This window comes from Rhamphochromis sp. 'chilingali' (genome assembly GCF_963969265.1).
Source record: "Rhamphochromis sp. 'chilingali' genome assembly, chromosome: 12".
NCBI lineage: Eukaryota > Metazoa > Chordata > Actinopteri > Cichliformes > Cichlidae > Rhamphochromis > Rhamphochromis sp. 'chilingali'.
In genome coordinates, this window is record NC_137939.1 from 4,810,133 (window position 1) to 4,835,005 (window position 24,873).

The 24,873-nt window shown below is 42.9% G+C and overlaps 1 protein-coding gene across 1 annotated transcript; it reads right to left on the reverse strand.

Moving 5' to 3' along the window:
* Positions 1 to 68: 68 nt before the first annotated feature.
* Positions 69 to 24,847, reverse strand: noc2l (NOC2-like nucleolar associated transcriptional repressor). The gene is made up of 18 exons (XM_080899456.1): positions 24,699 to 24,847; positions 24,169 to 24,288; positions 23,603 to 23,786; positions 23,276 to 23,522; positions 21,445 to 21,535; positions 21,245 to 21,323; positions 20,983 to 21,093; positions 20,756 to 20,869; positions 20,452 to 20,640; positions 19,994 to 20,133; positions 18,686 to 18,797; positions 15,785 to 15,898; positions 13,873 to 13,974; positions 13,501 to 13,644; positions 7,635 to 7,748; positions 7,362 to 7,500; positions 5,349 to 5,438; positions 69 to 2,709 (listed from the first exon to the last, which is right to left on the reverse strand). The coding sequence occupies exons 1-18, from the start codon at positions 24,716 to 24,718 to the stop codon at positions 2,573 to 2,575; spliced, it is 2,247 nt and encodes a 748-aa protein (XP_080755582.1). The 5' UTR covers positions 24,719 to 24,847; the 3' UTR covers positions 69 to 2,572.
* Positions 24,848 to 24,873: the final 26 nt, after the last annotated feature.

The window sequence follows — 24,873 nt, forward strand, 5'->3', positions numbered from 1 at the left end:
ATGAATGGGGATGGGGGAGTGTAACTTGAAGCAGACTGACCTCTCAATACCTTCACCTTTTGAGCTGAAATTTACGGGACAATAACAGACTTGAATAAAAAAAAAAGACAACTGGACAGTATGGACCGTATCCGACAAACCAATCAGCTGAGTTCCTCTGCAGGGGCTGTAGCCGAGCAGAATCCAAAGAAACTGGGTTGGAAGGAAGAGACGTGAAGCGACAGAGAAAAAGGAGACAGCTGGTCACAGCAAGCCTGCCAAAAAAATGGAGCAAAGCCCTGCCACAAATGCGACATTCTTGCAAGTCAGACAGTCAGACGCTAGCGGAAACTCTTCCTTCCTTCCTGGGCTGGAGGAAGCTCTGCTCACTCGCTCACTCTCTTTCTCTAGTCTCTGCATCTCTGACTGCTCTCACCCAGAACCCTGCAAAGCCCAGGAATTTAAAAAAAGAGACATTTCTCCCTCCCTCCCCTCTTCCTCGCCCCTTTCCCTGAGGCCAAACAGCAGCGTGGTGCTGTATGTTGGTTTGTTTTTCTCTTCTTCTAGAGGCTGGAGTTGAAACGTATATGCTGAGCAGCACCAGATCTGACCAGCTTCCTCTCTTATCACTGCAACTATGCATTCCGCTGTCCCGATACCAAAGATGACCGGATATGTGGAATTGAAACCATGTTTCACAACGTGTCTGCGCTTCTTTTTGCATTAACGGTCAAACAGGGGAATGCTAGGCTTAGTGCCTCACTCAGTGGGACTCTTATTTGAGATGACACAGGTAGAGCCGTCGTTTACTGACAAACAAAGGATTAAAAATGCTAAGAAATGGAGAAGCCTCAATAGCAGCTGTGGTTTGTACCCCTTATGTCATTGTACGCTTGTGTTGACTACTGTGGGAGGTAGGAAAAACATGCAAAATTGTACAGAATCATGCTTAAGATGAAAATATCCTGAAGATTACATACGTGGTACTTTTACTTTTTGTTAAATGTAGTTGCACGATTAAGGTTTTCTTTACTGGGAAAAAAAAAAAGTGACTTGCTGAACTTTGGTGGTACTTTTTGTTCATGAGTTTTTGTTTTGCCCTTTTTTAAAAAAAAGTGTAATATTAAAAAAAACAAACAACAAAAACGTATGCTCCAATCTTGAATGCTACTTCAGCATATAAATATGAGGACAAAAATATTTATAGGACTTTTAATGTAGTAGATAAAACAGATGGTGATATGTATTAAAATTAGCCCTCAAGATGGAATTCCAAAGATACTTTTACTTTCTCTCTTGGTTGCAGGGAAAAGAAAGGCACAAGCTCTTAATGCAAATGTTTTGAATTTGTTTTTTTTTGTTTTTTTTACTACGCAAACAAATTAAAAATGGTCTCTAGATTTCCCTTCAAAAGTTTGTCTTCATCCTATTTTTCTATTCACCACACAGGTGAAATAAATGCTAAAGAAAGCCTCTTCTTTCTCTCGTGTTTGCTTCAAATATCAGAAATGCTCTTTCCTCCTCAGGTGTTTGTGGTACTTTCGTTAAAAAAGAACATGCAGGAGGCGGGGTGTGTGTGTGTGTGTGTTTTATAAAGGGGAGGTGACCCATGGGGGGCACAGTTCGGGTCAACACCAGCTGTCGGAGTGTGAGGTTCAGCCGCAGGCCAAGGCCTCCCTGCCTGTGGGGGTAAACCTGACCCTCCTCATATACCCACACACGCACACAGCAACAGAACCAGGAGCAACCCTCGCTCACACTCGCCTTCCTCCTTCAAAGCGGTGCGCTCTTCACTCTGCTGGGACTTCCCCCTCGCTTTAGGCGGGCCTCTGCACCAGGAGGTTCAGAATTCACTGAAAACCACAGCAGAGGAAACGTGACGACACACAAGAGTTGCTCAAATCAGATCTGCAGTTGAAGGATTCACACCACACGTAGTTCACTTGTGTCCTTCCTACACCAGTGAATACGTGCCGTAAATGTGCCTCGTGATAAAGGTCAGAATCGCCATCGGTTTGGCTGTGGATTCTGGCAAGCTGGGGGGGGGGGGGGGGAGTAGGACAGCCGTGTTTGAGCATGTGCGATAGACAGACAGAAAAGACAGCGGTCCGGGCAGGGGGTGGGTGAGGAGTTGGCACGGAAACAGACCAGCCTGTGTTGCTGCTCTACCACCTGGGCAGAGAGTCTTGGCGCAGCATCAGACACCACCCTGCCAGCCTGGCACCGCACTGCTGCCTCGGGGCTGAACACCCGCCTCTCTGTACCCGCTCCTCTTGGCCAGCCCTGCCTGGCTGGGCCCGGCTCAGCCAGCCTCATAGCTCCTTCCAAATAGCCCGTTCTTACAAAGCCTGGGGGTGCCTACAGGTGTGCACATGTACACAAATTACTCGTTTCAGGTGCACTTGTGCATTAACATGCACATACACGCTTCAATTAGCATCTTAAAAAAATTCAAGGAGAGGATTTTTTTTTTTTTGTATCAGGCTCAGTGTTTAATAAAATTAAACTTCTCTGTACTGTACATAGACAGAAAATTAAAACAACAATAGCAAAGAGAGGAAATACTGGAAATATTGACCGCTCCTATAGACCCTCAGTCGTCATCAGACAGTTCCAGGTCTTCGATTACATCCTCCTCTCCCTCAGCCAGCTTTATCAGAGCAGAGGAGGACAGCGGCTGAGGAGTCTTGGAAGCCTTTTTATCTCCTTCCTCTTCATCATCATCATCATCTGGAATATAGACAAGAAGTACTTAAACTTCACGCTCAGCCACATCAGAAACCTCTCAGGTATCGAGTAGTTTACGTGCACACACGTTAGAGTAGAACGGCATTTTTAACAAACCTCTTCTAATCTGACACATTTCTACAATGTTGTTTACTCTCCAGGCTCGGCTAATGAGTGGCCACAGGAGTTGCTACCAGCTGTGAGACCACCATGTTAAAATGTGATGTAAACCATCTCTCAAAAGTTACACACGGATGATAAAAGCATAACTGAAAAGCATAAATTTAGAGTTGCGCTCCTTAAATTCCATTTCTGTTCATTTATACATAATAAATTCATTTAAGAGACTGAATTAATTTCTGGGGACAATTTAACTATTTCAGTGCAAATGCTTAGTCTAAATTCTAAAATCGCTCTTCGCTCCAAACCAGCAGCCGAACCCAGAGATGTTTTAGCTTAAAAGTTCAGACTGTCGAGACCCAAATCTGGCATCATGTGGCAGTTTATGCCTGAAAACCTGCTACAAAAACAATTAAATATTTATTAAAATTCAATTTTTTGTACTTGACTATATTTGCATTATCTAGAGCAGGGATATCAAACTTAAGGCCCGGGGGCCAGACGCAGCCCGACAGACTCCAATCCGGCCGCTGGACTGTTTTGGAAAATATGAAGAACATAAATTTCACAGCTTCTCTTACTGATAAAGAGCTTTTCCACGGCCACACTACACTAAAGTAATGAATTCATAGATGATATCTATTAATAAACTATGTCCACAGTGAAAAAAACTAACATTTGCTTTTAATGAACAAAAACTTTCCGGTCTGTCTTTCATTTGCTACAGCTGCATTTCTATATCGTGCAGAAAAACATATTGTTATAATTCTACTTCTTCTTTTGTTAATATTAGAGATGGCACGATACCACTTTTTTATTACCGATATCATAAATTTGGATATCAGCCAATGCCGATATGAATCCGATATAGTGTGTTTTTAATCAATAAAACTGTTTTTTAACCCTGGAGAAAACCAATAGAAAACCAATGGGGTCGGCTCTGACCCCATTGGTTCTCCAGGGTTAAATATCTTGCTGCATTTTGTGTAAGTTTATACTCAAGTTTAAAAAACAAAACAAACACTAAAGCTATTCTGTTATACCTGTATGCAAAAAATACACTGCACCCAAAATATTTCATAGTTCAGCGATACTGATCAATCTAATAAACTTAAACCTGCTCCATCCTCCCTATTCTGGTATTTTAAAGAGTAAGCAACCTAACCAATAGGGTTGCAATCTCCCAGCAAAAAAAAAAGAAAGAAAAGAGAACCACCCCCCACCTCATGATGCTTAATCGACGTAATCAACTTTAATTTGATGCAGTGTGAAAAAAAATGCACAGAAATCAATTATTTTTCAAGAATAATTAAATAGATTCAACGTCTTTCTTCAACAGAACTGCAGACTGCACAGATCGTACCTTCCCAAAGGAAAAAGTACTATAGCTTAGTAGGGTATAGTTTCTATATACATTAATGGACTTCTATACATTTTACATCAGATTAAAACTTTGGGTGTAAGATTCAGATATTTATTTATTAAACACTAGATATTTTAAATGAGAATAAGAAAGAAATGTATGTCTTTGTGCCCCCTTTTCCCTGTTCATGCCCTATCGGGCCCCCCTGGCTAAACTTTGCTAGATCCGCCCCTGCACAGTTACCAGCGTCAGCTGCGTAGAAAAAGATCCTGGTGTAGAAAGTAATATTAAATAAATTCTAACAACAGCTGATCAAGCTTAAACGTGCTGCTGTTGTTCAGCCGCTGGTTTCCTCTTTCTGGTGCAAAGTGGGCCAAAAACAAGCAAGAGAGACGGACTCGCGACAGAAAAGCCGATCAGCTGATCATTGATCAGTTTCACGATTGAAGTAGCAGCAGGAGAGGGAGGGAGAGAGAAGAGGCAGTCGCTCCATATATCGGTTGTTAAGCTTAACGTGGGAATGCTTTACAAACACTCAGAGATGAACTTACACACTTGCTTTACTTCTCTCTGGGATAACTTCCTCGGAGATGAAATGCCGGTTTGGTAGCGAGGCTACAAATACTCAACCAGACCGCTGACAGGTCCCGCACGCCACAGCTGCTCTATCACGTGATGCATACTGTTCCCACGTGCTACGGTTATGAGCAGAGTTACGCCATGTCGCAAGTTTTGTGAGGTGCTTGTTTGATATTTAATGGATCGGATTTCATTTTTTATTTCTCTCCGATATCCAATCCAGTAATTTAGGTCAGTATCGGACTGATACCCATACGTAATATCGGATCGGTCCATCTCTAGTTAATATACAACCAGGATTAAATGTGCAGATAAACTTCAGGAAGCACTGTTTCACTGGGCTGGCCCACTTAAGATTAAAGTGGACTGTATGTGGCCCACAGTGTAAAACGAGTTTGACATCCCCGCTCTAGAGGCAAACAGTAATTTTAAGTTTTACCCTTGTTACCAGCCAGCCTCCATATTTCTGGCCCTGCACTGATAGAAAAGGGTAACGCAGACGCCTCTACACAGCAAATTAACCAAAACAGACAAATTAGGACCTTAAAATGTGTCAAAACTGTTAATTGTGAATACCGACCTAAGTCTTCTCCCTCATCATCGCTCAGGTCAGACAGGTCTTCAAAATCATCGTCATCCTCGTCATCTGACGCACGGCTGCTCTTCTTACCTGAGGGGAGATGGTGGAAAAACATTACAGCGCGCTGAAATTTGTCTAGTCCTACTTTCTTCAGACGTTCCTAAGTTTGCACCGGTGCATCGCTGACGTCTAACGACTTTGGAGACGTGGATATGTGGGCCAGGTATCACAGGCAGCTGGAAGTGTCTATTTCCTCCTGAGATGGAACTGAGAGTCGATTACAGGCGCCGCCGCCGCTGCTGCTGCTGGTGCACAAACACCCATGACAGTTTACTACTGGCAATTTCAGACATCTTATGCTCACGGCCTAAATATAGCAAATGGAGATAGCAGGCAGGTTCCACAGCTTCCACGATAATGGCAGAGTTGGTGTGTGTGTGTGTGTGTTGGAGAGATGTTGGGTTTTTTTCTTTTTGAAATTTAAGGTGTGCTACTCTCAGAGTGCTCTGTCTGTGTGTGTGTGTGTGTGTGTGTGTGTGTGTGTGTGTGTGTGTGTGTGTGTGTGTGTGTGTGTGTGTGTGTGTTGTCTAGCCAAAGGGACAACTGGGGTCCACATGCTTTGAAGTTGAGGTGTGATGAGAAGCTGACGGCATAGGGGAGAGAGAAGGAAAACAGAGCTGTTTCCTTTATGACACGAGCACACGCGCACACACATAAACAACGTCTATTAAAACATCAGGTACTTCCCATCTGAATTTAAGATCGCAAACGTGCTCTCGCCCTCTCTAACTCTTTGTTGCTCACATGGTGCTTGCAGATTTCAGTTGTACCTTTGAGGTTGCCCCCAAATGACCTGGATGACTTATTACCACCACGCACACAAAAATACACACATGCACACACACACCAATCTTAATCATCTGCCCCTTCTCGCACTCCCCCTCTTTCCGGGAGTGTGTGAGACCGCAGAGAGCTTTGGTGAGCTGCCTGAAAGCTTTTGGCTCTTCGAGACTGGACGGCGAGGCGGTGGGTGTGCATTTGTGTGCTATCATCGAGGTGTGCTATCATCGAGATGTGTCTGTGTGTGTGTGTGTGTGTGTGTGTGTCTGCGCACGTGTTGCGAGGACATGCGGGGGCAGCTGGTTGGAGTCTACAGAGCCAGAAAAAGAGAGAGAGAGGGAGAAAAAAAAAAGGGAGAGAGGCCACCGCTGGCTGTTCCAGTGGGCTGGTTTGAATTAGGAACCCCCGCTGGGATCCAAGCCTGTACTTCCTGTTGGGGTGGAGGTGGGGAGGGCAGGTTCGTGAGTGTGGAGGAGCTGAGGAAGGTTGAACGAAAGAGGGGTGAGGGAGGAGTGGAGGGGATGCTTGCCGGCAGCTGCCCATCCGTTTGTGGGGACTCTCCCCACAATGAAGTCCAGATGCATTTAAAAAAAAAAAAAAAAAACCCTGCCGCCTGCTCTGTTCCTCAGTGACCTTGCCGAGGGTTTTTTTTTCTGTTTGGAGCGTGTCCGAGTGTAAAGCTATAAAATCGAGGTTGACCTGTGGACGACCCGCAGAGGACGAGAGACAAACGGGGCGGGCGGGGGGGGTGTTAAAGGATGAATGAGCTGACGGCGCCTTTTGGCGGAGAGAGTAAGAGAGAACCAAACTCTCTGATAAGCGAGAGATTTTCTCTTCAGTTTGATTTGGGATTTAATTTTAATTTCCACGGAAACGGCCTCTGTGGATGCTTTCATATCTCGGAGCCTTACGGCAAACTGCTCTGCAGGTGATCTGCTTCGTGTAGTCAAATCTAGGAGACGTCACACAAACGGATAACGGCAGGGAAAAAAAAAACAAAATCACAGTGAACTGTCATCACCTCTCAAGCTTTTACACTGCTGTAACAAAATGCAGCCCCCTAGAGGCCAAGTTGGGAAATATACCATAACCTGCACCAGTCCACAAATTGCATCCTTTGCAGGGCCGGATTCAGATAAGTGGGGGAAACCAGATATGAGGGGGTTAGCTCACATTTGATTTTGAGTCCTGCATCGTCATCTTCATCGGAGTCGCTGTCAGACTGGAACAGACCCTTGAACTCCTTTTTGTCCTCGGCCTTCTTCTCTTCAATCTTCTTCCGTTTGATCTCAGGAAGGTTCAGATCCTCCATCTTTATGTGACACACACACAAAAACAAACTGCAGTGCTTGTACACATGAACATTCATGAATGAAAAACAGTAGAAGTGACTCATAATGACTGAGTAAGGCGACTACTGGCAGGTTTCTTTGGTTTGATAATTACCCTTTCCTTGCCAGAAATCTCCAGCTGGATCTCCTTCTCTCGCAGCTTCTTCCACTGGCTGTAATATTTGCTCAGGGGGGTCCCCTCCTCCTGGATTTGCTTCTCCCAAGCCGCCTGACAGAGAACAGATATTTAGATGGAGAATGCACACAGGTGTGGACAGGACAGGTATGTGTATGTGAAAGGAAATGCAAATCTCCATCCTAATAAGCATAAATACACAGGTGGGTTCTCTCCCTTTCTTTTCCAGGATCTGTTTAGACAAGCCTTTCAGCAGGTTCATATTACACCTCCACCTCCAGCTGACCGGGAGAAAGAGACAGACGAGTGTGATGAAAGTCAGAGAAAACAGACGGGTTGAAGATGCCTGAAAGAGGAGATCTTCTTCAGCCCCTAAAGGTCTTTCTGGACAATATTGATTAGGCCCAATCACATTATCTGACCGACAAATCCAATAGTGCGAACAGACCGTGGCCTCTTGTACCCGTTGGCCTAACATGTTTATCACAATTTTCAGTGCCGCTATTAAGACAGAGTGACACGTGTGCACCGGAAGACGGGACGAGAGAAAGAAAACGTTACTTCTGAATTCGGTCAGACAAACAACTAAATAATTTCAGATGAGAGAAAGACGAGCGATGGCAGAGTGTGACCAGGATGGACGCAGGGCGTCGTTAATTAGGCTAGCTCTCAGTTTGGGTGACATGTCAGCAGGGGGGCTGGTGGCCGGAGGGGGGCCGTGGCCTTTCCACAGTGACAGCAGCAGGGCTGTCCCCTCTCCTTCGCCCGCGGTGACACCTCTACGGCTGCCTCCGTGCCAGGGAGTCAATGCCATGGCGACAGCCTCCGCTGAGCACAGAGCCGTGGCGACAGGCGCTGGCACCGTGCCGCGTCGTCTGCCATACTATGTAAACACACACACAGACACACACACACACACACACACTTTCATCAGCTAGATTACAGACGAAGACCATCCGCTTCCATTTCATCTTTAAACGCTCTTAAATATTCATCAGTTCACACCTGTTCAAAAGTACAGGTGACACAACTAAACGAACGCACACGCGCAGCAGAGGTGGTTTCAAAATTTTAAATGCGTTTTCTGTTACTTTGACGACATTTATAAAAACATCACAGTAACAAACAGACAAAATGATGCATTTCTGAGGGTGTGGACATGCAGCCACTTCCCACGAGAACATAAAAAGCACAAGTGATTTTGTTTTTCCTCCTTCGGTTATAGCAGAAGCGCTAACACACCACGAACTTGAACCATGACTTCAGCTCTGAATCTCCTTGGGTATAATTAAACGCATCCACACAGAGGCAATCTTTCCCCCGCCTGAACCCTGCCTCTGCTGACACACTGGACATTTCAGCCATAGCTTTCTAGGCTGGAGGACGTTTGTCCCATGAAGTGATCAGACGTCACTGTGAAGCTTTCCAATCATGCGAGCGCTCACTTCACCGACAGCAAACCTTGCCATACGTGTCTGCGTAGATTCTCAGTCATCCAGGTCATGGTAATCTAAGGAGCTTGAAGACGTTTCAGCTCTCATCTAGGAAGCTTCTTCAGCTCTGAATCAGAATGAAACATCTTCAAGAAACTTAAAGAATTCCAGACGCTTTTCTTTCCAAACTTCCAAACACCAGAGTGTGCAGATGCACTTATGCGCCCAGACACACCTTCAGACGGGCGAACTCCAGATTTAGTGTTTAACGAGACGGTGAAAGAAAGAGACAGCAAATTATTTTGCATACGGAGCACTAATGCGAGAGCTTTGCAAGCCACTTTTTTTTTTTGTGAAACCATGCTACATCACGATGCTACAGAGTAGTTGTAATCTGCTGTGATAATAGACTGTTAGCGTATCAATACGATTAGCCTTAAATTCTACAACAATTCCCACAATTCCTTTGTGTTTGCCGCCAGTCCATTGGTAGATGGTATGCGCAGGCGGCTCAGAGAGTTTAATGGAAATTGGAAGCGTTTTTTTCGCTGAATAAATGGAGCGATGTTTTAAACGTTTAAAAGAAAATGGAAGAAAACGAGCCATCAGGATGAAACAAACACACAACCTGCAGCAACTTAAGGAACGTCTGACAATAAAGGGAAAGTTTAGAAGTACAACAGCGAGTGGGAAAAGGACTTTCCGTGGCCGAACTATGAAGCTAAGGCGCAACTTTTTGTCAGCACTGCTCAGAAGCAGTGAAAAAGAGTAAACCAGACAATCGTTACGTCGTGGAAAACAAGATATTTAAAAGAGACGACGTTAAAAAAAAAAAAGAAATACAATAAAAAAAAAAAGGAAATGCTTGTTTCAAGTTGCTCTGTCCTGTTCTAACAATACTGTTCCATAAAATTATGCCATTTGCCGCAACTCTAAATTGCTCTTCAGATCAAGCATCGAATGGAGCGTGCCGAGTTCGCTGCCATTAAATGGCTGAAGGCAGGAGGAATGTTAGAGAAGTTCCCGAGCATGCAGTCTGAGGGAGAGAAAGGTACCTTTCAGGTGTCGTATCATATCAGAGAAATATTTCCTGAATACGTTCTTCAGTTACCGTACTGGTGTTTATTTTGTTGTTAATATGATTTTAAGGGCATGGAGCTGAAAGGGCAAGTTGTTACTGTGGATGTCACCTAGACATCCACCACTTTGACACACCTGACACCTGTAATTATAGAGGTGTTGCATACAGACACATTCAAATATCACACATGTATGTCACTAAAACACACACACACACACATATACATATACACACATACACACATGCAGTACGTATACTTGTACACCTATGTGTTATACACACTAATACTAGTTATTGTGTTTGCATTTTTACCGACAAACACGTTTGTCTGAAAAGATTTCTAGTTATTGTGTGTTCATATTACACATTACTGTCAGTGTGTTTAAGTAAAGAACTGCACTGCTTTTGGTTATTAGGGATTTTAACAAAACTAGCAAGCTTTGTAGCACCAGTACTACAAGCTAACAAAGTCAACGTTCTTTGCCCTGGACAAACTACATCTGTTAGCCCTGGACAGCCCACTATGTTGCCAGCACTGCTCTTTGTGATGCAAATTCTTTAATCTTACAGCAGATCCACCATCGTCATCGCATAGTAGTGCACTGGTGATCTACAGACGCTGCAAGCTCTAAAGAGACTGTGTCTGCATGTTCTAGAGAGATTTGTGGAACAACCAGTATTGCAGGTCGCTCTTTGTAGTGAAGTGTCTGTGGTGAACTTCAAAATCCAGTCCAAAGACACGCATGTTGAGTGAAACTGGTCGTGGATTCGAGGAAGATGGGTGATAAAGTGCTTCGGTTTATAGAAAACCCTATAAACCTAACCCTATGAAGTACTGGTGTACTTAAGTAGGATTTTCAGGTATCTGTACTTTATTTGGGTATTTATTTCTCTGGCAACTTTTTACTTTTACTTCCTACATTTTCACACAGATGCCTCTAATTTCTACTCATTATGTTTGCAAAACAGGCTCGTGACTTTAGGTTTAACGAGTCTGGGAGATTCAAACATGAAACTGATTTGAGCCTAAATGGAGGGAACAGTAACACCTACTGGTTTATCCATCAAGAGGGCTTATCACATACAAAGAGATGAAAGAGGCAAAAACATGTAATTGATTGAAGCGCTACACTTTGGGGGTAAGTTATACTTCAGTATAATAACTTTGCATGGTCCAGGGTTTGTATGAAAATACCTGGCAGTTAAGTTCAGGATAAACAGGTTAGCTTGCAGTACTGTGGTAAATGTACAGTAAAGCGCTGTGTTGGACTGGTGCACAGTGGCTGTGGTGCTCATGGCCAGTGTTAGGTTACATACAGCAGAGATGAATTTGAATTTAAGCTAATGATGCTGAGACTCGTTCATTGAATCAGAATCAGAATCAGAATACTTTATTCATCCCGAGGGAAATTCGGCCTTTACACCAACTGTATACTTTCTAGCATAAAGACAGTATAAACAGGGTGCTGTCAGTGTAGAGGATGGAAATCAAGACAGTCTATGAAGCATCTGCTTACATCTAGTTGAATTCAGTTGTAAATGTACAAAGAGCAGTAAAGCTCAGAGCAGCAGCATCAGGTCAGCTGATTATAACATGTAAACAAAGACAAATCCACTGTCTCAGTAGAAATGATTACGATAACTGATCTCAAAGTTCCCTCCATTAAAATCCTATTAAAACTCTTGAATTTTCTTTTTAGCTGTGAAGGTAAGTTCTAAAATCAAGTTTATACTCCCTACTGCTAATATAATATAGATAATATAATTTTATTATTATGTTAATACAGCATGAGGTTCAGATAGTGTTGCACAAAAACTGCTGGTAGAAATGTCCTTCAAAGATCTAATTTGTAGTTTCTTACTTACTTTTCAGAGCTTATGTTTTCACTTTTTAACCTTTACTGGATGGAGTAAAGCCACCGTCCCACTGTCTGCACAGCCAAGGACTTGCATCAGGCACCACCCTTAGTTCAAACCTTATAGCTATTGATGAGTCTATTTATAGGAAAACTATCCAGTATGAATATGGGAGATACAGTTCATTAGGTTGAAAACTGGACAGTAACTCAGTGAAGCACTACTGGTAACTGCATCTTGTGTATAACTGGCCCTTTGAGACCTCCCGGGGTCTACAGCCAGAGTAAGCACAGGGTCATTCTTACCTGAGTTTAAGGTTTATATAGAGAGGTGTTCTCCATTACCAGCTTCTGCCTGTGGCATTAGATGATCTGTTGTTAGATGGCCTGCAGCACGTAGCTCAACTGGAAACTATCCCAAAGGAATATAAAAAGCTATTTTTCCCTGCAACTGGATTTCTCTGGTGCTCTTATTAGAAATACTGGAATATGATTGTTGAACATATAGTTACACGAACCAATAATTATTACCCATAAGGGCTGTAATTTATTTACAGATGACTGTAAATACTCACTGTTGTACCCCTCTCCAAACGTCCTTGATGTTAATGATTTGAAAATGTGGATCTATCGCTCCATCATACGTGCTGCTACTGATTTTCAGTCTAGTTCTTGTGTAATTTGGCCCTTTCTTTATGTTTCCCTTCCATAAGAACGGCTTTTTGACATCCAGCCCTCCACTAAGAGTGTGTGATGAGGCTTCAGGGAACCGTATGGATCAGTTAAGGAGTCAGATGCATCTCTCAAGTTCTGTGTCAGGTGTTTGCAGGATGCTTTCCCATATTTTTCCAGGACATGACTTTCAGATACTGTTTGTCCTCAACACACAGTACACCATTTCAAGGAATGCCAATTTTTTTAATCTAATAGCTCTTTGGGAATCACCTTGTTGGTGCAAAGATAGTATTTTTCAAAGTGTGTTATCTTTGGCAGTTATTTATAGATTCAACTAAAGAAATGGGAACTGTTTTTGTGACAGGCTACTAGTAACAAAGTGGCAAATGGTACGTTACATGTAGATGAGTCATGTGTAGACAGAACACTGGCTCATGCATTGAGTTACATACCTTTTCATGTCCAAAGAAACGTTTGAAAAGATATTCATAAAGTCTGGAGAACTGTTGCTCAAGACTGCTTTTAAAATGAAATAAAGTCTAGCTTGGAAGCAAAAATAACAGTAAAATGTTTTTTCCTGTTGCCCATCTTGCATTTTGTTGATGACCTTTACGTTTAACTGGCCTTGAGTAGTTTTAAAATTTAAACCTATTTAGTGCCATTTTCAACATATTATTTATTTGCCCTTATTATGTGGATCAATGGAAGAGCATTGCTCTGTATTTGCAACTCATTTCTATGTTAAAGGTTTTCAAAAGCAGAAGGGCCAAACAATCATCGCACAAACCAGACCCACTCACCACAGCGGTGGCATCGGCCACTCCAAATGTGGCCTTCTGTCTCCGTCCTGTGATGTGGCTGCTGTTTTCCTGTATCTTCTCCAACAGCTGACGCACCGGCTTAGAGTAATTGGCCACTTTGCATTCCTTCAGGAACGCTTTCAGCTGCAGGGACATGGAGGAGGTGCATGAGAAGGTAAGAACAAGCACAAAGGATGATTATTGTTTCCCCTAAAGGAAGCTGATTCGGTTCAGCAGATCCTGAATCATATATTCAGGTGAAAAACTTTGGGAATAGCATTCAGTGTCATTGTCACTTTTTTAGACAATTGCTAAGTCAAAAAAATAAATCAATTCTAGTCTGCTTTAAGATCACTTTGAAGTATGCCTCACCTGAATGATGGTGGGCAAGGCGAGCTCAGGGAACCCGATGGAGCTGGCCTGAGTGTGGAAGTAATCTAGTATCAGGTCGTACAGCTGGTCAATCATCCCGTCCTAAAACACAACAGGACAGCAACGATCATAAACAATGTTCACAATTTACAAAATGACATCATTTTCCTATTTCATGTGAAACTAACTCGAGTGGATCTATGGAAGCATCTTCCTCGCTGCAAATTAATCACGCCAATAGCTTTTCCCAGCCTGGTATTAACATTTAAATGTTTACTAACCAAGAATCAATAATGCATTACAAGCTGTTTTAATTGATCTGTGTCTCTATCCAGATCTATTTTGGGAAGATTTAATGTTGAACTTCTAGTATGCAGTGTTTGTGTTCATGGATATTGGCATTTTTGGGACAGACAATATACTTCCTGCTTATTGGTCGGGGCTAACTTAAAATAAGTCTCCAAACCAATCACATCTCGCTTAGCATGACGTCTATACCAGTGAACAGAAACAAAGTGCAACATTCACATAAGCTAAAGTTTTATTTTATATGAACTCACTAAATCACTCAAACAGTGCGAGCTGATGTGTCTGCATCACCCTGCCATTAGGAGTGATGCAGTGATGAGTGGCTAACACTGGAGCCAATACTGAACGACTGTATTTTCACTGAAAAGCAGAAAGGAGTCTATATGAACGACAAACTGCGCAAGTCTACACTGGCAACAATAAGCAAGCAAAATGCGATTACTGGCCAGCACATTATCACAATGTTGTGCTAATCAATATACTCTGTTTGCAATGTATAGTGCTAGCACACAGATCCATCACAGCTGTGGATGTGTGTGTCCCTGGGACATGAAGTCACCTCCGGCTTATAAACAGGAGATCAAATGGTTACCATTTAGGTAATATACCAAAAAGTAACATGACTAGCCGAGATGCCGCCCCAGGAAAACCGAATGCATTGAAAATAATTACAGTGTAGCATCAACAGCTTGAAGGCTGAAGAGCAGCCAGGTTTCCACAGCAGCTGCATCTACATGTCGATACGGCAAAGACTGGGAAAGGCACTGGGTACCAGTACACTAGCTTGACCCCAGAGGCAGGATTTGGTTCTCCTCCTGGTCTTGAACCGACAATCTTTTTGCACGTAATGCTAACTTTGTTAACCGCTACACCACAGAGCCACTATGTGACGGTAACAGTGTACAAACTTTAGCACTTCATAACAGCTATATTCTCTATCAACACAGACTAAAAACAAATAGGAAACCACAGAAAAGCAACCTGAGATTACCAATTGTGTTACTCAGAGCTCCCTGTAGCCCCTAAACCTTTTAAAGTTTCAGGTTAAATGAGGACCTACTTTATACAACAACAACAACAACAACTATTATTATTGTTGTTGTTACTATTATTATTATTTAGCCTTTAGTAAAAGCTGAATACGTAAAGATGCCATCTACAGGGCTAGAAGTTAAGCTGCCTTTCTGTGAAATAAAACATCTGAAGCCTGTGTGGACTGAGAGGTGCTCTGATTCAGACCGATCTGTTTGTTCGGTCAGGTCTGCTGTGTGTTTACGAGACGGGGGTTCACGGCAGTTGCCTGGGTGACAGCGGTGAGAACAGACCTAGCGAGCGGAGTGCGGGGGATAATCCCACAGAGCTGCAATCCTCTTGGCTGCAGCACTGAGCGAGGTGACTCAGGGTCAGTCTGAGAGCTCTGACTTTCAGCGTTGTCCTCAATCCACACCCACTCTGTCACAGAGTAGCACTAAAATAACTAAGACTCCAGGAGCTGCTCCATCTCAGCACACTAAAGACAGAATCAGCAGGAACCGCTGTATACCAGCTATAAAGAAGTACCTGGTCTAACACTCTTAACACTAGCGGTCACAGTAACACTTACCTTGTAGGCTTTCTCGATTAGGTTGACCTTGTTAAGCTTCAGGATGACTGCAAAGTTGATGGGTTTCTTACTTATTCGTCCGGGTTTCTTGTTGAAATCAACTTGCTGGAAGATCTGTAAGAGGAGACAAACAGTAAACTCTGATCTACTCATACAACAGTGTAGTGCATACCATCTCAAATATAAAACATGCTCTTTTTAATCAGTCTGTCAGTCTCTTTGTTTGCATTTTTTAAAAAGGATGCAGATTTTGGTATGAGTAACATCCACCTGTTTTCTCAACTATCCAATCCAGACACATCCCTTAATGAAGGAATCAATAATGCAGGTTGGGCCTACAAATGTCATAATTAACATCACTATTAATTAAACCAATTAGCTAATAAATCTGTTTTATCTGTGAGAAACCAAGTCCACAGCTACCGCTTGCATAGGACTTAAGAGGGTAAGTAGCAGCCAGGTGCTGCTAATCAAATGCACTTGAATTATTGATCATCAGCGAGTGTGAGCACCTCTCTAAAAGCAGAAGCTTTGCTGGTCCGCAGTATTTAGACGTGTGTTAACATAATCCCAAGAATAAAAGACATCAACAGTGATCTTAGAGAACCAATTGTTGCTGCCCATCAAACTGGGATGGGATCTACTGTTAAGTGAAAAACAAGACCGTTGCCAATCTTCCCAGGACTGGATGTTCCAGTAAATTCACCCCAGGATCAGACCATGCAATGCTCTGCAGGCTGTAGTTAGCATGTTAAATGTCAAAGTTAATGACAGTACAGATAGAAAAAGACTGAACAAGTGTGGTGCTTGTTGACAAGAGGGGGTGTCTTCTCTCTTAAAAGAACACGGCAGCACGGCTTAAGTTAAGCTGCATTTGAACAAACCACAAGATTTCTGGAACGATGTCCTTTGGACAGATGAGACCAAAGTGAAGATGTTTGGCTGCAACGATGCCCAGTGCCATGTATGAAAAAGGAAAATCAAATCCAGCATATCAGCTCAAACACTTCAGGTTAACTGTCATGCACGGTAGTGGAGGAGTGATGATCTGGGTTGTTTTGCAGCCACAAGACTTTGCAGTCATTGAGTCAAACATGAACCCCTACTGTGCACCAAATGCTTGAGTCAAATGTGAGACCGTCTGTCTGACAGCTGGCTGAAACTGGGTAATTTAACGGGACAATCATCCCAAGCACCGCAGGAGATCTACAGCAGAATGGCTAAAAAAGGAAAACGACGGTGTTGCAAAGGTCAAGTAAAAGTCCAGACCTCAACCAGACTGAAATGCAGTGGCAGGACCTTAAGAGAAAGTCATATAGAAAACAATTGCTTCAAGTTAAAAGTGGTTCTACAAGCAACTGAATCGTATGGTGTGCTTAGTTTTTCAAGTCCAGCGGAAACTTTATCTCCTGGCTGTAGGTTGATATTTGGAACTGCTTCTACGCGTTAATAAAAGCCGCGACCGTCTCTGTCTTGAGTAAATCCGCATTCAACTTGCTATTCTTCAAAGACAACGCAGCTAAAGAAAACATTTATTCTGCGGGATGCTGAAAGTGTTTTGACAATTATCAGTCAGCGCAGCTCATTTTAAATACTGCAGTGTTACTGAGATGACACATTTCTATCTTAGTCTGTGAAAGTACATTCTAGCCAACGTGTGGGCTATTTGTCTACAAGCTTTAGCTTTCACATCTGCCCACAGTGCGCAAGTGAATTTCTGTCTTGTATTTGTGTATCAAGCTATTTCTGACTCCCTGTATCTCTGTGCTTGTGTGTGTGTGTGTGTGTGTGTGTGTGGGTGTGTGTGTGTGTGGTCGTTAATGCTCGCTGTGCGCGAAGCAGAGCAACGCTCCTGGCCGGTGCTGTCTGTACAAACATAGGATGTGGTGGCGGTCTGCGGGGGAGCCAGGGGAAGTGGGAAGGCATGGGCCAACCCTGGTGCACTCTCTCTCTCTCTCACACACACACACACACGCACACGCATGCACACAGCTACACAAGCAGGAAGCTCCAAATCATACACCCCCCTCGGAGATACGAGAACACACACACAGGCACAGACACACAGGAGGAAGGGGCTGCTTTTGCTGTTCTAATTAAAACAGTAGCAGCGTACCTCAGCCTGACTTTAACAAGGGGAACAGTAAAGGAGAAAAAACACAGGAAGCATTGTGCGTCACAAATAAACACAGCTTGCTGTTGGGGGTTAGATGGAGCGAGGGAGGCGGGGGTCGGAGTGTATCTGTGTGTATGACGGGGAGAGAAGTGGGGAGTGGGCCATAGGCAGAGAGGATGTGGTCTGCACAGCATGTTAGGACCAGAGTGTAAACCACAACCGTGTCTTTATCGCTTCGGTCAAACTGCTGCATGCACACAAACACATACAGACAGACGTGCGCTGACCACTCCCAGCGGGCCGAGCCAGTCGCCAGCACATGTCTCTCCTCCAGCAAACCACAACAAAGCCGCACAGCGTGCATAAAAACTTGCGCACAAAGGCACACTACGCGGTCACGTGACTAGCACCTGATCCAGAGAAGATGTTGTCAGTTGGTGACCCGTGATTGGTCTGATAACAAAGGTGTCTCTCACAGCTCTACCCTTTGAATGTTTCCTCCTAAGCTTCTACAGTTGTGGCCGTTGAGACCAAAGTGCATTTCGTATGCCACTGATGTTTTTCCGCAGCAAACCACCGACGGAACATTTCATCACATCTACCTTTTCATTGTTTCCATTTCACCAAAGTCAGCCAACGGGCTGTTTATTGTAGATTATCTCAAACTATCTGAGGGCCTCAAGTTGTGTGTCGGTGCGAGAGACTCGGGCCACTGGAAACCTGACCCCTCACTGATACGCTGTTAGCTCTGCACACTGGTTACTTGAGATGACGTGGAGCCTTACCTCCAAGAGGAAAGGCAGAACGGGCACAAACGTGTTGGTGCTGCCAGACAGCAGAGTGAGCGCTCTGCAACAGTGCATCCTCAGAGGGTAATATCTCGCTGTGGGAACCAGTCTGAAAGAGAAAATAGTGATCAATGTCTCCACCTGCTGTTGGCAACGTGTACAAAAAAAAAAAAAATAATTCTCTTCCAAGATTTTGAAAGCAACACAGTTTTAAAAAATTTTGGGTGAAGGAACCACAAAATATATTTAAAAAAAAAAATGCAGATTGCAGGAGTACAAACAACGGTTCATCTCATTAGGTAAACCTGTTCATGTTTCTTAATGCAAAGATCTAATCAGCCAACCCAAAGGCATACACGTGCCTTCTGACAGAGTATTTCAGAAACTGTTAATCTACTGCGATTTTCCTGTGCAATCATTCTAAGGTTTACAGGGAACATTCCCAAAAAGAGAAAATATCCTACGCGAGGCAGATCTTTGGGCAGAAATCACTTGCTACTTTTAAGGATCAGAGGAGCTTGGATGCTTTAAGGAAGACAACAGTAAGTCAAATCACAGTAAGTCATTATAGCCAAGGTATGCAGAAGAGCATCTCTGAAGACCACTCCCATCCCAACAGGAAGCTGAGGCTACAATTCACACAGACTGACAAATTTTTTAAAAATGTTCCCTGGTCCAAGGAGTCTCAGTTTCTGCTGCAACATTCAGATGTTAAGGTCAGAACTACATGAAAGCTTGGATCCATCCTGCCTTCAATCAAATTTCCTCGGCTCACTTTGGGACCCTCAGTACCAACTGAGCATCATTTAAACGCTACTTCTACTTGAATACTGAATCACGTCCATCTCAGACTGCACCCATCTTCTGATGGCTGCTTCCAGCAGGATAACGCACCATGTCACAAAGCTCAAATCTCAAACTGGTTCCTTGAACATGACGATGTACTCAAACATTCATCAGATCTCAATCCATCACAGCATCTTTGGGATGTGGTGGAACGAGAAAGTGACATCATGGATTTACACCCAACAAATTGGCAACAACTGTGTGATGTCATCATGTCAATATGGACCAAAGCAGGAATGTTTCCAGCAGCTTGTTGAATTTATGCCACAACGAATTAAGCTAGTTCTAAAAGCAAATGGAGGTGCTAGCGAGGTGTAACATAAGTGTATGATATAATATAAGTGGCTGTTTAGTGTGTATTTGAAGCCAAGTCGTGGCTTTATTTATACATCAGACTCTGGGGTTGAGTTTTTAATCTTTTAAAAGCTTTTTTTCCCTAACATATTTATGTATACTTACTTCATGGTGCCAATTATGACTTGGCAGAGTGGATAGATCAGAGGCTGCAGTACCTCACTGGGGTGGAGTGTGCTCAGGACCCGACACCACAGGAACAGACAGTGAATATACTGCCAGTTATAAACTGATTGATACGTTTCCTATTAAAGAAAAAAAAGGGGTCAAATGTGAATGAGGGTGAGCATCTATATAGCAGAGAATAGCTCTGTGTCACTGCGCGTGGTTGCTCAGTCAGTATATAGCTTTAAATTACTTTTGTAAACTGGACTAAGCTCCAATCATACATCCCCGTTTTTGCGCATGAGCATTTCAAAAGCAAATATATATTTGAATTTTATATAATTACAAAAACCAATCCTTAAATTGAAGCCCTAAATGACTCAAGGCAGATGTATACTTGTCAGTCTCTATAAATACTGTTTTATGTGAGCACAAACAGCAAAAAGAAGCCAAACAACCTTCTTCTTCATGGTCATGGCGTTTCTGAGGTGAATGGCCAGCTGTCGGATATAGATGAAGGCGTGCTGGTAAGTGACCTGCGTGTCCAGGGCATACATCTCTGTCAGAGTTCTCTGCATGAAGTTGATCATGGGCAGCACGTTGGGAGATGTGAACTTGCAGTTTTGTACATAAGAAATGTACATTTGCTGCAAAGAGGAAGACGGTTATTCTTAAGAAGCCCAGGCTGGATTTGCTTTTCCCCCCCTTTTGCCTCAGTAAAGATCCAGGTTTGTTGTGAACACCTCAATTCCTGCAGCTCACCTTAAGAATCGGGTTGAGGTACGTTTCCTGTTTCTGGCGGCAGATTTTATTGAGGGCCAGGAAGGCAAGAACCCGACTCGTCTCTTCCCCCGTGCTCCACTGCTTCATTAGTTGCTGGAGTCAGAAACAGGAAAAGGAAACAAAAACAGAGACACATTAAGACATCATTTGTCAATAAATACTGACATATTTTACTCCGTGTCATCAAGCTAAGGTGGAGGTCTCACCTTAATCAGGTGGCGACACTGTTTGGGTAGACACAAGTAATACGGTACGAGCTGGTTGGTGTGCTTCAGGACCGCGCAGATGACCGTAGCCTCCGTTAGGCTGGATAACAGCTGCAGTTGGGAAACAAGAAATAATTTTAAAGCAAATATTCACAAAAATGAATCCCTGTATTCTGTATTTCATGTATCTGCCTCACAGGAACACACAGGCCTGAAATCTAAGTGGTGAAAAACAAAGAGACACATGAAGTAAAGAGCAAACCTGAACCACTCCACTGAGATACATCTTTATGTCCATCTGATTCTTCTGCCATCTTGGACTAGACGAAGGAAGCACTGACCTGCGAACAAACCGCAAGACAAACAAAGAAATGAGTGAACAGGTTCTCTTTTCCCTCTTCTCAGCTACACCGAGACAATCGATGAGAAATGAGACGAGTGTGAATATTGTGGATTTTGTACTTTTTTTGGTCTTTATCTGGCTTCAGGTTAAGCATCCTCTGCAGAGCTCCGTGGATATCTTTGATGCAGAACAGGACCAAAGCATTGAACACTGCAGACAGAAAAAGAACATCATGCATGCTTAAGTGTTGTATCTTTCATAAATAGCACAAGGACTGAATATTAATGTGCTTATGTCATCACAATAATACAATTCTAGAAACAATCGATCTTTAAAGGAAAGCTTGAAGAACTGCCAGAGGACTTTTTGTAACTGATAAACTGTGTTTTCAATTTCTTCTCTGTGACAGAGATCGGCATGTTTGTCTCTAAATAAGCTGCGCTTCTTTTATTCTTCGCTTCTTTTTATTTATATAATGTAGCTTGTTTATCCTAGCTCATTTTTGATGTTTGTGAATCTTATGAGCTTCTTACGGAGTGCTTAAAACGTTAAAATAAACATTAAATCTGCACTGTAGATACATCGTAACAGAAACCCTCTGAAACACTACAATGTAACCTGATGTGCAAATGTAACTACATTTTGCAGTTACATTTGTAACTACAAATATAACCGCTACTGTGATTGGCCTGTTCGATACTCTCAATTCCTCCTGTGCATTTACCTTTTTTTTTATTTTTTTTTATTTGTTGACTACACTTTTTTTAATTTATCAGTCAGAGAATAAAAATGACCACCTCAACATGAGGACTCAGAGATGTCAGCAAATTTCTAACTGCAGCTTCCCAGAAGTATCAGAACGGAGATGAACGAATGTTCAAAAAAGTGAAAAACAAAAGCCCCCCCACAAAAAAACAAAAAAACCCCCAAAACAAAACAAAAAATAAAACCCCACCTGACAACAATAACAACAAGTCCAAGCATTTTATATATTTCTATCGTGGCTGGCACTGCATAAACAACCGTAGGGACACGACTACAAGCTAATTAATGAGTAAAATATCACACAAAAGCATGAACGCTTCCAACAGCATGTGACAAGTCATTAAGGACTGACAACAAATTATGGTTAAATTATTAAATTCGCTAGGTATTCCCTTACTGGTTGGTGATTGGTTGCCGGTTGCTAGCAGATCACAGCAGTCGACAGCAGTTTGTATGGAAGATGCTGAACTGTCTCCACTGCATCACCGTATACCTCTTTTAAAAGAGGTCCTTTAGCCATTTTCATCATCCAGATGGGGCGACTCGTTTTCCAGTCGCCCCATCTATTGTCTATAGGGTCGTGATAGCAGTGGGTCCAAATGTCCCGTGGACGTTACACCGATGGTATACCTGCTGCTCGGTGTATGGCTTTTTAATCAGACTTGAGGACCACTGTGTTTCCTTGTTGCCTGGTTTCAAAACTGGCTGGATTTTCATGAAGGAGATGCTCTCATGACCAATGACTAGCCAACCAGTGGGATGCAGTCTGTTGTCGTCACATTTTCAGATCGCTTGAAACCCCGGCCGAGTAGATACTACAAAAGTACGTGGTACCAGGTACTACCACATAATGAAAAACCCCAAAAACCAAGTCGATCTGATCCGAAGAGGTGCTAATGGAAAAGGGCTATTTAAGACCAACTACTCACCAACCAGTCACAGAATTAAAACTTTCACATAGCAATCAATGGTTGCCAGGGGTCACAGACCCCCCTCTCTAGGACTGCATAAATAGTGCTTTCAACAATCACTTGCTTACCGGTTGGAGAACACACATTTTTCCTTTGTGACTGTTGGATGGTAAATGGTTGCTGACAGGCCTCTAGGCCTGTGTGACTGGTGTTTTAATTTCAAATTAAACTGTTATATACCCATATATACATGAATACAGATATGAGGACCCACCTGAGCTGTCAGCTACTTTGTAGCGGCACTGACCGCCCTCTTCACCCTTCGTTGTGGCGACAGCAGCCTTGAAGGCCTGCGTGACTTCTCTGAAGAGATGAGCTGTGGGTTCTTTCTTCATGGCCACTTTCCAGTCGTCTATCATTTTGTCTGTGACTTTGATAGTATCTGCTCCCTTCTTGGCTTTCTTTGAACTTTTTGCTGCATATTCATCGTCATCATCTTCTTCATCCCCAGAGCTGGCCTCCTACAAACATGTAAAAAGGCAGCATGAGGATCTCCTAATTTCCAAAAGAACTCACACCAGAAAGTAAGTAGCCCTCTTACCTCCAGTTTAGATGGTAGTTTGTGGTACCCTCTCTCGTCTTCATCGTCTGAGCTGTCGGTGTCGTCAAAATTTAAAAGTGCCTGGTCGTTTTCCTGCAGAAACTTGTAGAACTCGGGATCTTTGCTCTTTAACCTGGACAGCTGCTCCTTGTGCTGAGAGGCCTTACCTTTAGACTTTTGATCTCTACAAATACAGAGTATGTACAAAACGAGTTACAGAACTTTGAGACATTTTCTGCATTTGCACTTTTCTAACAGTACATCATACAGAAAAGAATAATCAGGCCCCCTGGAAATTACGCCCCTGCCAAAGCATCTCAGTCGGGTTAGGACTTTGACTTTGATTAGGCCAGGCAGCACATATAGCAGAATAGTACCATAGCTAAAGGGGTGTGAAGTCAGTTGGTGAGTCTGAAAAGTAAATGGATATGACCCCAATTGAACAGAATACAATATCCAAATATTTTACACTGGAAAATGCTGCACGTGTGTATACCCGTATCAGAGCGTGCCCACATTTAAGATTATGTTTCACCCCCTAAAGGTCTCTAAATATAAGGACTCACTTCTTAGGGCTTGGAGAGTTCTGATCTGTCTTCTTCTTGAGCCCATTCTGTTTGGGAGGCTCTTCGTCCGATTCAAAGCCTGTCAGCAGGAACTCATCCACACTCAAGTCTTCTAATTTCCTACAAGAAAGAAAACAATCCATAAGAAGCAAGTCGATCAAAATGTGTGTGTGGTCTAACTGTCCTACAGTTTTTAAGTTCACGTGTAAGCATTTTTGTTGGTTAGCTGTTCACTTGTCAGTCAGATGCAAATATCTCCCTAAAACACTCAGGAACCTTGTATTATTATTATTATTATCATCATTATTATTATTAATATTTTCATGAAGCGAAACCACACTTAGAATACAGCAGTCGTATTCGAGTTAGCATGACGACTTTATGCTAGCACTTTAGTTACTAACATACAGTCGTAAAGAGTTAGAATGACTTTCACGACTAACTGGCCAGACTTTAACTTTCAACATCAACATAAAATACTGGGTAAATCTCATTGTATTCATAGCATAATAAAGAAAATATTAACAAACCTTTTCTGTTTCGCTGCCATGCTGGATCTAAAAAACGTGACGCCAAACCGCAATACCCACAATCCTCTGGTGCAAAGCGATGGAATTGGTTTTATGTTTCGCGGATACTGATCGTATGACGGTACTTGCGTTTATAATTACACCGACTAACCGAAACATTATTATTTTTGATAAA